The 14732-nt window shown below is 34.7% G+C and overlaps 1 protein-coding gene across 3 annotated transcripts in view; it reads right to left on the minus strand.

Moving 5' to 3' along the window:
* Window positions 1-6422: 6422 nt before the first annotated feature.
* nompA (no mechanoreceptor potential A) overlaps window positions 6423-14732 on the minus strand; it is a 91150-nt gene continuing 82840 nt past the window's right edge. For all 3 annotated transcript variants that reach the window (XM_074178453.1, XM_074178454.1, XM_074178451.1), the window contains exon 12: window positions 6423-12241. In XM_074178453.1, the coding sequence (XP_074034554.1) occupies window positions 11747-12241 (495 nt within the window). In that variant the 3' untranslated portion in view covers window positions 6423-11746. The remainder of the gene's footprint in view (window positions 12242-14732) is intronic.

Raw genomic sequence — 14732 nt, forward strand, 5'->3', positions numbered from 1 at the left:
CGAGAAAGTCAGATCCAAGTAAACCATCAAAGTTGATGTCTAGGTCGTAGATGAAGACTTTGTGTGGATCGTTTAGTGTGATATTTATTAGAGTGGATTCATTCACGACAATTTTTTGGTCAGTGATACCTTGTATATTGACGTTTTCAGGGAATCTAAGGGGGTATTTTTCGCATGTTTTGGGTTTGAAAATAGATATTCCTGCACCTGTATCAATGAGGATTTTGAAAGTATTGGAAGAGTCTTTGTTGTAGTACAGATTTTTCGAATTCATAGAAAGCATATGGCTTACATGAAAATTTGTTCCGGGAAGTTCACGTTCGGGTTGAAATCTTGTATATTCAGGGACTGAATTTGGGATTGGACTTCTGATGTAGGGTCGATCGATTTGTTGTTGGTTGTCTGGGGTTGAATAGGTGGGTGGTTCGCATTCGGGAGTGAGAGAAAATCCTGGTACATTGACGGATCTTTGGGTGTTTGAATTTGGTTGTATTGGTAATCTTGATCACTAGGGGTATAGTAATCATAGTCATTATCGGTGGGGTAGTAATTGTTGTATTGATAGTTATAGCTATCAGCTGTATGATGGCCTTGATTATCACCTTTATGATAATCTTGATTTTGATTTTGATTTTGATTAAAATCGACAGGGTATTTCGGATTTATTTGAATTACGGGTGGTCTGAATTGGTTTTGAGATTGAGGTCGAATTTGGTTTTGATTAGTCTGGGACCTGTTTGGCTGAGAATTTGTTTGAAAGTTTGGTCTTGAAAATTCTGATTGGGTTGGGAATTGTTTGACTCGAAAAATTTTGATTGGGTTGAGGGTTTGGTCTTGCGAACTTTTGGTTGGAATATCGATAATTATTTGGGGGTCTTTGTTGTCTCATTCGACATTCTGTGGAAATATGACCTATCTGACCACAAGTGTGACAAATTCTTTGAGATGTTGGTTGGGGGTTTCGTCTGATTGTTTGTTGAGGGCGTGTTTGGTTTAGTCTTTCATTTTTTTGATGTTCGAAATAAGATATTTGCATTTTCCTCCTAATTCTGATGTGGGCTTCAAGTAGATCTACTGGATTGGTAGCACGAATTACTTGACCTATTCGCGGTTCTAGTCCGGTTAAAAGCGTATTCAATGCCATTGTTTCAATCAGTGCGGATTGCGTGTGTTTCTGTTCCACAGAAAGGATGGATTTTTATACACATGCGTGCATTTTAGCATTGTGGACTTGAAGGCGATTGAAAAATATTAAAGGTGTTTCATTCAGAAGTTGTTTGATACGCTGGAGATTGTGAATTAATGATGTCAGATCTCTAGAGTCTTCAAAATATAAATTTAATGAATGTTTGATTTCGGGATAAGTTCCAGGGTTCCTTGAACTTATCAATTGTGCTGCTCCACCTCTGAGTTTGTTTTTGATGTGAATCACTGAAAGATCGCGTTGATCTGCTGTGGACATGCGATATGCACAATCACAAGCATTAAGGAAAGTGTTCAAAAATATTTGATCCCCTTCGAATTCAGGCACTATTGAAAATATTTCTGATAACCTGTATGGTTCGATTGCATCTGATTCTGGTTGATTTTGAGCCATTTTGATTTAATTATCAAATTTTTGTGTCAAAATTTGAATGATCGAACAGTACTTATTTACTATTTACAATAATCAATCAGTTTGATTATTGATTTTACAAAGAATTTGGATGATGGTGAATAGATTGCAAAATGAATCGAGACAATTCAATATCGACTTACATTAATACAATATTCATTCCGACTCGTCGTGTTCTCGAAGTCGTCCAGCTAGGAGCTTCACAAGGTGTTCCTTCCGCTGCTTCTTCGAGTGATGACTCCTCAGGGGTTGTTGGTTCTTTTTCTGTTGAGGGATTAGAATCCGCTTCTACCAGTTAGGGTTTCCTTGTTCTAGTAACGTTGTCAGATCCTACCACGACTGCGCCAATTGTTATATTAACTCTTTTGAATTTGACTTTTAAAAAACCCTTTATTTTCAAATACAGACTTTCTTTGAACAATAATTGAAACTACAAATTCTAAATCAATACTGGATAAATTCTAAATAAATACTGACACTTATTTGACCTCGCAGGGTCCATTTATAAAGTGTAGACAGCGGTGTCAGCAGGAGACAATGGGAAAAAAAAGTATTGAGATCTGCTGACTCAAATTCTTGGAAGTCGTTATCTTGGTAATCTGATACCGGTAAGATCGTCCTACTCACGATATAACAAACTACCACAGTCGTAGACTGAACGTAATATATAGAAACTAACGACCACGTCTAACAATCCCAGAAAATAGACATCACACAATTCCAGGGCTACTCACAGGTCACTGTCCATAGAGAGGACTCCTGGACCGTTAATTTTAATTATCAGAGAATAGAAATGTCAAGAGAAAGAGACAAAAACAAGGAGTGGTTTTGCATTACCGTATTCTTGAATGATTTCTTACACAAATCTGGGAGACTCGAAGCATTTCAATAATTCTAGTGATCAAGAGCGAGAGACATTGAAGTCAGGAAGTAGAAAAGGAGATCATAACCTAAAAGGCGAAAATTATCACAGTATTGCTGAATGTTTTTATGAAATTCAGTTTCTCAAATATTACTTTTGAACAATTTCGACTAGTGTGGACAACTTTGATCTACTAATATGTTGGAATGAGGTCATTAATAGAAACGTAAATAAGCTTCGAACACGCAGCAATAACATATTGATGGAAGTCCTTCCACAATTTGATTTTATCTAGTTTTATGTTCGTATGTACATTTTCATAGTTATACTTTAGCTGCTATACGATTTTATGTGGAAGAAAGCTCTCAAGAAATTACTTTTGTGACTATTATCTTTTGTCATTTCTATGACAATATTCTTATTGTTCACTTATTGGAAAAATTAATTGATAGTAAAAAAATACGGCCCATTTATTTCCTTAAAACTATCGAAATATTCCTGATTTTTTAAACTTTTAAGCATATCTTCACCGGCAGCAAGAGATTGCATATCTTAATGAGGATCTAGAAGTGATTTCGAATTGGGGTAAAAATAACCAGGTTCGATTCAATGCCAAAAAAACCCAGGCATCGGTTTCTTCCACAAAGATAAATGTATTCGAACTGGATATAATAATGTCAGGTCAGATAATTCCGCTTCCTGCCTTGATAAGTTTGCTGGAGGTTGAAATGGACATCAATATGTCTTGGCACAATCATGTTGCTGGAATTGCAAAGGCTGCTTCTCAAAAGCTTGGAATACTGTTCAGAAACAGACAACTGTACACACAGCAACTTTTGATGCTTTATAAAGCTCAGATCAGACCTTCTTTGGAGTATTATTCTCATGTATGGAGCTCTCTTCTATAAATTCTTTCACGGGACACTTTCTGTGAATATTTTCAAGTGACTTGGCACATTTGATTCCACCAAGAGCGGTTCATATCAGAAATACGCGACGAACTTTGGCTGCTCATCGTTCTGAGGTTCAACTCAGTACACCTCGAACTTCACTGTTTGAAAACTCTTTCATCTGGAGAACTGCGTTCATGTGGAATAAACTTCTTGGGAACGTTTTTTCAAATAGATTTAATAGTAGCGATTCAAATCCAATGTAAATCGCTACTTTCGCACAGGCACTGCTATTAGAGCGCCTTGAGGATTTTTCTGTAGTAATTGTGTTCTGTCCATAATTTTTTTTTTTTTTTTAAATTATTCGAATATTTCGAAAATTGAGGAAATAAACAGAAAAATATAATAACTAAAACGAAACAAAAATTGTTTTGAAAGTTTCATTCTTCGTAATGGACAATGTATTCCTAGAGAACAATTTTGCAATAAATTAATTTCCACTATTTCACAGCTGAGATTTGAGTATTATCGCTTGAAATAATAACTTTTTCTATATTTATTTGGTTGGTTTTGGTGTATCACTGGCGAGAATAATGAAAAGCAGCTGCTTTTCGAAGAATTAGGCCTCATTAATACTTGAAAATGTTTTATTCATGGAAGCCTTTATGAGCTCTACAAATAATAATGTTCCGTTCCTTTGTTAGTTTGATCAGCAAAGTGTTTTCATTGAGACGAGAATAACTTAACGTGAATTTCTTAATATATAACCTTAGAAGGTCTACAGAATTCTTTTGTTTAAGTTTTTTGCTCCAGTATGTTAAGTTCGTTATTCATTTTAAATAAATGATAATAGAGGCTGGTTATTCACCAAAATTCCGAACGTCACCTCACCTCACGTTATATGATATTATAATTTCAAGTACCTATTTGGATTGGTGGAAAACGATCTGAAGTATGGCAATATTTTCATTAGGTATCCATTTTTCTTGCCACTCCTTCGTTTGGAGAAAAACGTTTGTTGGAAGGGATGAAGCACAGAAAGTAGAAAGTGAAAAAAATAATCCTTTCTATCAAATTCAAAAACAGTGGTCAAAAGAAGAAAATGAATAACATTCAACAAGGGATTTCCACAAACTAATGCTGAGAACAAAATTGTTGAAACGGGTTTCCCAAAAAAGATGGAGGTAAAAACGCAGTGAGCCTATGAGGCTAAAGTGTTTTCTGGAGACTTGGAAGAAATGAACAAGTTAAACGGCTTTCCGCTCTTGGTAAAAAACACTGCTTGTAATATCTCAATTGATAGGTTTTTGAATGCTGAATATAACATAGAAGGATAATAAATCAATGAATAACCGATATATTGATATGTATCAATGCTGTAGAAATAGTAACAACTTGTTTTTTACTCATGTTTTCCACAATCTGGTGAACTCAATCTTATATTTTTTTACGATTTAGAAAACATAATATTCCAAACGTGGTTTATTGAAATAAAAAAAATTGAAGTTCAAATATTATTTAAAAACTTACCTGAACCTTCCTCCGATATAAGTTGTCAGCGGTAATTCCTATTGAAAATAAATTTGGCGATTTCAGATATTCACGAGTCTAGGCTCGGACATCTACTGGCCTTAGATGACAACAATTATTCAGATGTTTTTCAAATGGTGCAAGAAATCAACTTTCAACCGTCCAGATAATGACATAGGGGGACAATAGCAAAAAATAAAAATATTCACACATATGCAAATGCATATCCCTACATATACAATGTATCCAAGATAAGGATGGCAAGTATATTCAATGTTGTTTTGAATTTCACCGATTGTCAGTGAAATTGTCGCCAAAAGGTTGATTCACACCATTATGGTTTTCAGGAGACGAAACGTCGGATTGAAAATCTGAGAACGTCATCTTATTGAGTTTGAAAATCGTTTTACAAGTATTTTTTTCAATATATTCTCGAACAATACCAGAAAAATGAAACAGAATTGGTGAATTTCATTATTTTCGAATATCTTCGGAACATAATTATAAATGTGAAAGTTTGTGAGATTGGATGTATGTATGTATTTTTGTGGCTCTCTCACGCCTAAACGACTGAACAGACTTAGATAAAACTCCACATTGATACAGCTTATACATCAGAATAACATATAGGTTGCAATTCACAGAGGTTTTGTGTAATTTTTGTCATAATATAACTATGAGTATTAAGTAAGTCGGAAAAAGTTTTGTTCCCTGTTGTTTTGTTCTTATCGTGCGCTGCCTATATCGTTGGAGTTACATGCAGATAATGTACAGTAATATTGTTAATATTCAATAGTTTTGAATGAAAGTCCTCGATAGCATATATCTACCTCTGTGGTAGCCACTAAATGAAAAATACCGAGCCATGAATACAATTAAATTGGATTTTTTTTACAGTACACATTTTAGAATATCTGTCAAATTATTATGAAAATTGATACAATTGTCGTTTTGAGTATTCAATATAGATAACATTTGTTTTCTGCACTAAGTAACTCGGACGAATCGTTTAAAAGTTATCACGATAAAATTAACTTGACGCAACTCAGTAAGCAATCACGCATCGAGTCTACTGTGGGACGACGGGAGACGATGCGCGGGATTAGAGGGGCGGCCTGGGCAATGAAGTTCCATCACCGAGAATGCGACCCGAACGCGAGCAGACGCGTGTGGGCAGACATAGTTGACGGTTCTGTTAGTTTTGAGGATTTCTTTATAGGTAACAAATTCGATTCTCGAAGCTATTCATTACTTAGTGCAGTTGGCAAAATTACTAGCTGTTGCCCAATCTTATATTAACGTACAGCCATTTGACTGATCCCATATCCCTCTTATACTCGTTAAAATATAAGAAGTAAACAATTCTTCATCGAGAATGTGACTGATGATATATATTCATCAATTCTGATATTTATTCAAAATTAAAAACAGTATTTTTGAACGTTTTATCACCTCAGTTAAGATAATTAAGGGCGGAAGCACGTGTTCCTAATTAAAAAGAAAAACCTTATCTTATTTTCTAGAAATAATCTTTATTTCGTATAATGTTATATATGTACATAGATAAAAAAGTCATTACCTCTAAATTGGAGAAGTAATTACAAAGTTCACTTATAAATTATACAAGTGCGCGTGCAAAATATTCATAATATGTCACTAATAAAGTAAGAAGCATTCTGCAGGTGGAAAAAGGATGATGGTTTCATTTGATGCAATTGACTCTCACGTATCGACTTCAATCAGTCGACGAGAGAACAGATTGAGTTAGATATTCGAAACCATCGGTGACGTGGTAGCAGGTTCAAATCTTGCCCGATTCTGAAGAATCCGGCTTGACTTGGGAACTTGACTGATGATTTCATTTCCAAATTTTTTTGTACTAAAATATTGAAGGCGCCACCAAAAGTCACACTTGGTAGATAATTTGTATTTTTTGTCCATCGCTTGATTAAGGCAGTGACAAAACTATTATTCTGTTACCGAAGCTTTGAAATTTATAATTTAGTCATTAAAAATTTCAAATAAATCAACTTGAGAAAAATAATTGTTTTTTTGAAAGAATGGTTTGTGTATTTTATTACATTGAAAGGTAAAAACAGTCATGATGGTGGTGAAAAATACAAAGCGAGAGGCGGCCTACATTCATAGAGAGTGGGTTCTAGTTTCGTGTGTCTTGTCCGATAAACTGGTATCTTTTCAAAGTTCGAAAGAAAAAGATCCATTATTTTACCCAAGACTCCTATAATAAGAACATCCATTTAAGCAGAATGATCTGAATATAGTCTGCAGAGTTGGAATAATAAATCTATTTATTCCTCTCGCTTTCTATTTTGAACGATATTCGCTTCACCCCCAGCAAAAAATTCTACGACGAATATCATTTCCCTTGGATGATCGACGGAAACTACATCTGGCTTATCAAATTGTATTTGCCTGGAGATGGGTGATGAGTATTTGTGGTGAAATTTTTTCCCTACGATTTCAATGTAGTTAGAAAAAAGTCAGGTTCCCAAATGAGTCAATATGTAAAATATCATTAAAGAAGTCCCATACATTGAACATACGTAATCGCAGGAGTTCATTGATTTTCATGTGGGCTTTTTACTGAATGGATCGTCTTGGTGACAGATTTCTGGTCACCGAACTACCTTATACATAAACGCTTCAGTCTCTTATAGGAATGTAGGCTTTCACGGCTGGCGTCAATGAACCAGATCTTTGGTGATAATGTTCACTCTCTTTTCTGTTGAAGTTCTCTTGGTGTTCGTGTATTTCTATGGATTCTGAATACACTCTTGTTGAATAATGATTCGACGTTGCTAGCCTCTCGGTATTTTCAAGGATCTTGTGTTTCTCGTCAAACATTGCATATTCAGCGACTGCAAAGTTCTCGTTCGGTCCCAATCGGCAACTCCGCTTGGGCTCCACTAGGCGGGTATCAATGCTTCGTTTCGTTTGACCGAACTCTGTAGAAATACATGAACCCCAAGAGAACTTCAACAGAGAGGAAGAGAGACTATATCTATCGAAGACCTGGCACATAGCTTTGAAAGGCGCCAAAACGTGCGGGAAGTACGTGCGACCCACCATTACAGAAAGTGCGTGGAAAAACAGCACTATAAATGACATGGCAGACATAAGAGCAGTTGATACGTCAAGAAGAGTACTTTGACCACACCACTGAAGATGACTGCCGCAGTTGCAGTTGAAATGTTTGGAGATTATTACTCAAGAAGGTGCCTCGACAAAACCGAGGCACCAACAAAAACAGTCTCTGCTCTTTTAGAGCAAGGGTGGTCAACCTTTTCGACACTTGGGCCAAAATTCGGAAGTAGAATTTTACCCTGGGCCGCACTACCAAATTTTATGTATAGTGCGCGCCAAATAAGTCTGGGCACAGTCAAAATCGGATACTAATAATTATTGTGCATGCCGCACGCCGGCAGCCGCATCCTCCCCGCAAAAAGTTGGTAAGTTTGCGCGGCTAGCGGGCGATCAGAACGTTATTTTAAAGTCAGCTCCATTTTATGTAGATAACGCATGTGTTGATTTTAAACGTGAAAGAGAAGAAGTGTTTGTTTGCTTCTTATAGGTAAGGTAATTTTAGTAATAATTTTTCTACTTTAAAAAAATGTGTTCGGCTCCGCGGGCCACATGGTAACAGACGGCGGGCCGTGGGTTGGCCACCCTTGATGTAGAGAATGAAATACGAACTCCTACTGACTTCACAGCCTCCAGTTAGAATCATTCTGTTATGTAGATACTTCAAATCCAAAAGTTAACAGCCTACCAGTTATAGGAGAATGTAAAATCGTGGGACTGAAAGTTTAGGATGTAAATTTCTATAATATATTTGTTCAACTTTTTTCGTATCCATTCAACTTCTCCAAAGCAGTGGAACACTTTCGTAGCACAAGAATATTTGAAGCAGTAATTTTGTTTTCCTTCGACAATTTTAATAAGCAGGTATATAGGAGTTTGTGCTGATACTTGCCGTGAAGAGAGTTCTCTACTCTTTACCTCTTTGGAATAACATTGATCCACCTGAAGTTAAGTATACGTCTCTCCGGCATCCAGATGGTGTAGGATGCTTCCCTCCTTTTTTGAGATGGACCGTTGCACATTTTTCTATTTCAAATTTTATACTGATAGCATGCGTTAGGCACTCTTTCATCACCCTAAGGATTATTTTTCAAAGATATGAAGTTCAAGATCATCGATATAAAGTGAATGGGTGACCTTATGTCTCTGCTCTCCGGAGAAACTACAGCTGTATCCATGAATATTTTCAAGTGCAAAGGATAATGGCAATAGTGATATGCTGGAAAGGAGAGCGTTGAAAGTATCACACTGAAACACACTTCATCTGAAAGCAACTTGCTCTGTTTATACTTTAGTTTGGCTAGATGTGATGGTGAAGTAAGTTATTCTTCCGGAATGATAAAATCAATATGTTTACAAACTTTGGCAAGAGAATAATAGTTTTAGGACGATGAAACCAAGCATTCTACATGAAATAAATTGCATCAATTAAGCAGTTGTATTACTATTTTACCTTATTTTTATTGTATTATGTTGAAGATTTTGAACACGAAAGCATCTTATGTCATAGTTTGATCATTTCAGTTCAACGGCAGTGAAGAAATATTGCAATTTGTCGAAAACGACTAGAAATGAATAAAGTAATTGAATATATAAGTATTGATAATAATTATAAGAAAAGTCATTAATGAAATTATCAAATCTTCATATGAAATATCACTTTACACAATGAATCTCAATGTTTTCAACCGATAATATTCCTGAATGGAGTTTTATTTGGATCGCCCTAAGTGAAATTAAATATCCAGATCGATATTAACTACAACATACCTATGGTTGCATGTTGGAAAAAATTTAAAATGAATAAGTGCTATAATAATATACAGGAACTTCGTGGAAATATGTTGTAACGGTATATATTTTCGTGAATTTTCAATACATCTACTTTTACTTTCAACTGTCATTAGGAGAAACTTTCATTACCTTATCAAACAAAAACAGTTGTATGATGGGGATCTGATAACCTACTATGTGATCAGTTTTGAAAAGATTCATTCAAACGGTTTCAATTTTTATTTTCTGGTTCAATTTTTATTTGTATTCACATTTTCACACATTTCTCAATAAAAATAATTTAGGTTTCGTCAAACAAAATTTATCCAAAAGATAAAAATGAATCAGAAAAAAGTGACGATATAGAAGACATTTTCTAATGCAGACTTGAACGCGATTTTTGGTTTTGAATATATGAAAAAATCGCCCTATTTTGTCGATAGTCATCCCTAATTTTTTTATTACGTTGAATCATTGAAAGGACTTAACTTGAGTATTTCAATAAATCAATAAATAAAAACTTTCTTTTGTAATTTTCAGAAATGATTATCATCATTCTCTTTTCGATAGGTCCTATTTATGCATCATAAAAATGGTATATTTTTATTATATATGGAATATGGTCTTTTCAAATAATTTTCAAAAATATGTTTTGGAAAATCGAATATATCTTTTTTAGTAATTTTAGGAAAACAAATGAACTTCCTATTGATTATACGGATAAAAAATGAAATGAGATTTCAAAGGAAATGATAGTGGCGTAAAGCATTTTTTTTTCTTCAAGAACTAAATCCACTCAAATTCACCATTTTGTTGATGAAGAACTCGATTCTCTATTAGGATATTTCATCATATCAATATCCAATTTGAAATTTCGAGAGTGGGTACCTACATTCGCCGCTGAAAATAAATGTTGAATATTCAGTTGCATTGATTCTATGGTGACATAAGTGCAATATTTCAACTCAAAAAGTTCATAGGTACTAAGAGTTCATTAATATCGATTTTGGTAACCTGATCACTGTTTGTGGTCACAATTTGCGGAACAATTCAATTAACCACCCTTTTATACATAAATATGGATGAAAAACAACTTTTAACCTATTTTTTCACAACGGTTTATTATTGAGAAACTGCATGTGTGTATCACATCGAGTTTTGACTAAAATTTCGAGGTGGAGAAGCGAATTTATCAAAAAACGTTTCATATAAAAATTGTACTTATAATTGTATTGGGCTGTATCAAATCATTTATCAATGTACAAGGTACAAATAAGGAACTTGGCTCATCAAAGTTGGGTTTTTCTCAAATAAAATGCCATACAATGCTTTCCATAAACGGATTACGTAGGTCCATTCAACTTCAAAAATATCAATTCAATCATCTTCATTTCCAATAGAAAGTAAGTTGGAATGTCATCAAATGAAAATTAGTTCGAAATCTTTTGTATAATTATGAGTGAGTCAAAATCAAACCATTTTTTTTTCTTAAATTTCTGCAAACATAAAACTGTATGAGTATATACCTAACAGTTATTCAATACTGAAAAAATACTTTTTTATTATCAAATAATAACTCGACAGAGGCAGAGAGTTTGCAATTTTTCGGAACTATTGATGCCGAACGAACCTCATAAGATGGACTCACCCGAATAAATTGTCATCAAGAAAATGTATTCTTTTCATATTCACAGGATAAAACAGGATAGGTCAAATTATCACTCAATATTGGAAAAGCTACATTTTTGAACTACTAACTATTTTTTAATAATTTCACTTCTTTGCCTCTAATCGATATATTCGATGTGTCACACGCTTCAGGTAACACAATGAACCAGAAAGGTCATACTTTTTTCTGAAAAAATTGAGTATATTTTCATTTCCAATATCGGCACTTCTCTCATCTCTTTCAACGTAAACAACGGGGCGATCCAAAATTGAAATGAACTACCTTTGCCTAAATTTAGGAAGTACCTAATCATGCGCGACCGATTTCCTTCTCTTCGGCGATACAGCTATGCTCCTCAAACTCCTAGACCTTTCGAATAGCGATGGATCCGTATAAATCGGTTCGCTGGGATCCTCGAATGGTCCTCCAGGAGCCGACAACGGGCAATCCAAGTCGGTTTTGGGAAAGCTCGCAATATTCGGAGTCCTTCCGAAACCTGCAAACTGTTTCTGAAGGCCCGCTCCGAAAGTAGAGATGCTGGAAATCCCACTACTGCGTGTGTTCGGGTACGACGTAGATAGGTGCGAACTCGACCGATCCGCTACCAAGTTTTTTCTCATGACCAGCCAGTACTTGCGATAGGCCAGTCCGGCTAACAGAGAGCCTGTGAGGAGGAGGGCGATGAGGATCATGACAGCGCTTACCAGGCCGTGGTATTCGCCAGGACTGAGGCAGACTGTTTCTGGCAAATATTCGGCATGTCTGGCTTCTTGTTGTAGTTCCTCTCTCGAATCGAACACCTGGAACAATAAAAGAGTTCATTAGAGTAATGGAAAACGTGAAGCGTTTTCTGTTTAGGAAGTGGTTATCATTCACTGTTCAAGAACTCTTTCATTTGGAGAACTGTGAAATCAACATTCTGAGAACGTTTTCCCAAATGGATTATATCTCCGCCCCCGCACTTAGAGCGCCTTAAGGATTTTCCTGTGATGCTCGTGTTTTGTCCTTGAAAAAATGACTGAGCAGTTCTTCAGTGAGGAATAGGGGTCAAGTTGAACCTTGTTCGAAAGATTTTTAATTGCAACAATTCAGTTGCAAAAAGTTTCGTTTCAACAAATTTTTATTTTACACAAAAAATGTGTAGGTACCCTTTTATTGTCACAGATCAGCTTCATGTGAAATTGTATCACAAAATAATATTTCTTATTGATCTGAAGAAATTTGAGTTCTATATGCTCAATTTGAAAATACTCTGATGAAATAACTTCATTTTTACACACTAATTAATAAGCCCAATAACCCAGCTTATTTTTGCCGTTATTCAATCTTCCAAGTATTATACTTATGTTTGTGAGTTTTATTTGGTAGATCTTGTTTCTGAGATGACCCAATAAAAAATGTAAAAGGGCAAGGTCAAATCGTTTCGCGGGTTATTTCAACGACCTTTTCGAATTATTCATCTATTTGGGAATACGAGTACTGAATTCAAATATTATCTTACACTCAAGTGCTCAAATTCGTTTCTGTACATGGGGATCTCGTAAACGATAAGAGATAGAGTATCGGTTAAATTATGGCAAAGTTGCGTATTTCAGAGACCTATTCAATGATGTAAAGAAATCGAATATAGCTCTATAGATATATAGGAAAAACAAAAAAATACCAAATTATTTTTTTGACTATATCTTCTTTATTCGCAGACATATTGAAAATCTATCCACATTTTGCTATTGACACTTGATGTGGGCTCTCAGGATATATCCATGAATCTTTTATACAGGGTGTCATCTGACTAGGGCCACCTCCATCTTCGAATTTTTAAATACGGACCTGTATTTTTTGTTGTAGTTTTTTGATCGTAGACGGCCACTTCATGATGAGAAATCAAATTCAATTTTATATTTCGGGATTTTTCAGTAATATTCGATTATAAATGTTTGAATTATTCTGTTTTAAATTACGGCCCTGGAAATTGGTTGACTGAGTTGATTAAAGACACAATAACAATTTTCACGTCTCCCTATGTACCGTAGAGTTTTTCGAGAGTTTTTTTCATTTTTAGGTATCTATTCATATTTTTTCCATTGCTCTGAGCGTTTTCTACAATGAACTTCGAATATGAAAACCTTTTATGATTATCTGAAACATATCTACAACAAATAGTGTATTACCTAAGGTGAGAAGTGAGCTATTATTTATATTTATATAATGTGCGAGGTAAATAATAGCTTCCTCAGCCGAGGTATATATAGAATTTTTTTCACTACTAACATTGATATATTGACAATTTTAATTTTGGTATTAGTAATTTTCTAACAATTTGTTGAATATATCGGAATATCAAGTGGAGTGGAGCGTGTTTCTAATCAGACTGGCTTTATTTATGTAGATATGAATCTAGGAAATATCTCATTGTATTTTTGACATATTTCAATGTTCCACTTCTTTCATCGCTTCTGTATGTTCAGAACTTAGAATTTCTCAATTCTGCATTATAGTGAGAAAAAAATTTCCTTGGTTATATGATAATCCAAGGCAGCTATGAATTGTTGCACGTCAAATTGAAACGGTACAGTTTCCATGTTGAATACGCGATGTCGATGATAAGGGCGCATTATCTACTTAGGCCATGAAAACGTTTGCCGGCGTTTCCATGACAACCAAACACTGTACAATGATTATTATTAGTGTCAGTTTGCCAAATGCGGGTTTAATTCAAATTTAGGTGTCATTTTGAAGAAGTTAGAAGATGTATATAAGTAAAACGTCAATATAATTAATTGAAAAATGGGTGAAAATTCAAGTGACGATGATTTAGAGATGATGTGTACCCCGCCTGAAGTTAGAGTGGTGGCAGCTAGTACAAGTAGTGATTTTTTGCCAGAAAAATCAAAGAGACTGTACATGAATGCATATAACCAACTGAAAACATGGTGTGAAGAAAGTAAAGTTGCTAAAGTAACAGTAAATGTTTTATTAGCGTATTTCAAAGAGAAATCTGAAGGCAAAAAGGTATTGACATTGTGGGCAAATTATTCCATGCTAAAATCGACACTTGCAATAAAAGAAAAAATTGACATTTCAAAGTTTTTCAAGCTTGTAGCATTTTTGAATCGAAAAAACAGTAATTATAAACCTAAGAAATCAAAAGTATTTACAAAGGAAGAAATTGACAAATTTATAGTTGAAGCTACTGATGACGAATATTTATCAAAAAATGTATACTTTTTTATTATTAGATTGTGTTTAATTTTTTAATGGAATGATATTTAGGCTGTTATGGTAATTGGT

This window comes from Leptinotarsa decemlineata, unplaced genomic scaffold, assembly GCF_025532065.1.
Source record: "Leptinotarsa decemlineata unplaced genomic scaffold, Ldec_3_MD MMD2_tig00003798_RagTag_RagTag, whole genome shotgun sequence".
NCBI lineage: Eukaryota > Metazoa > Arthropoda > Insecta > Coleoptera > Chrysomelidae > Leptinotarsa > Leptinotarsa decemlineata.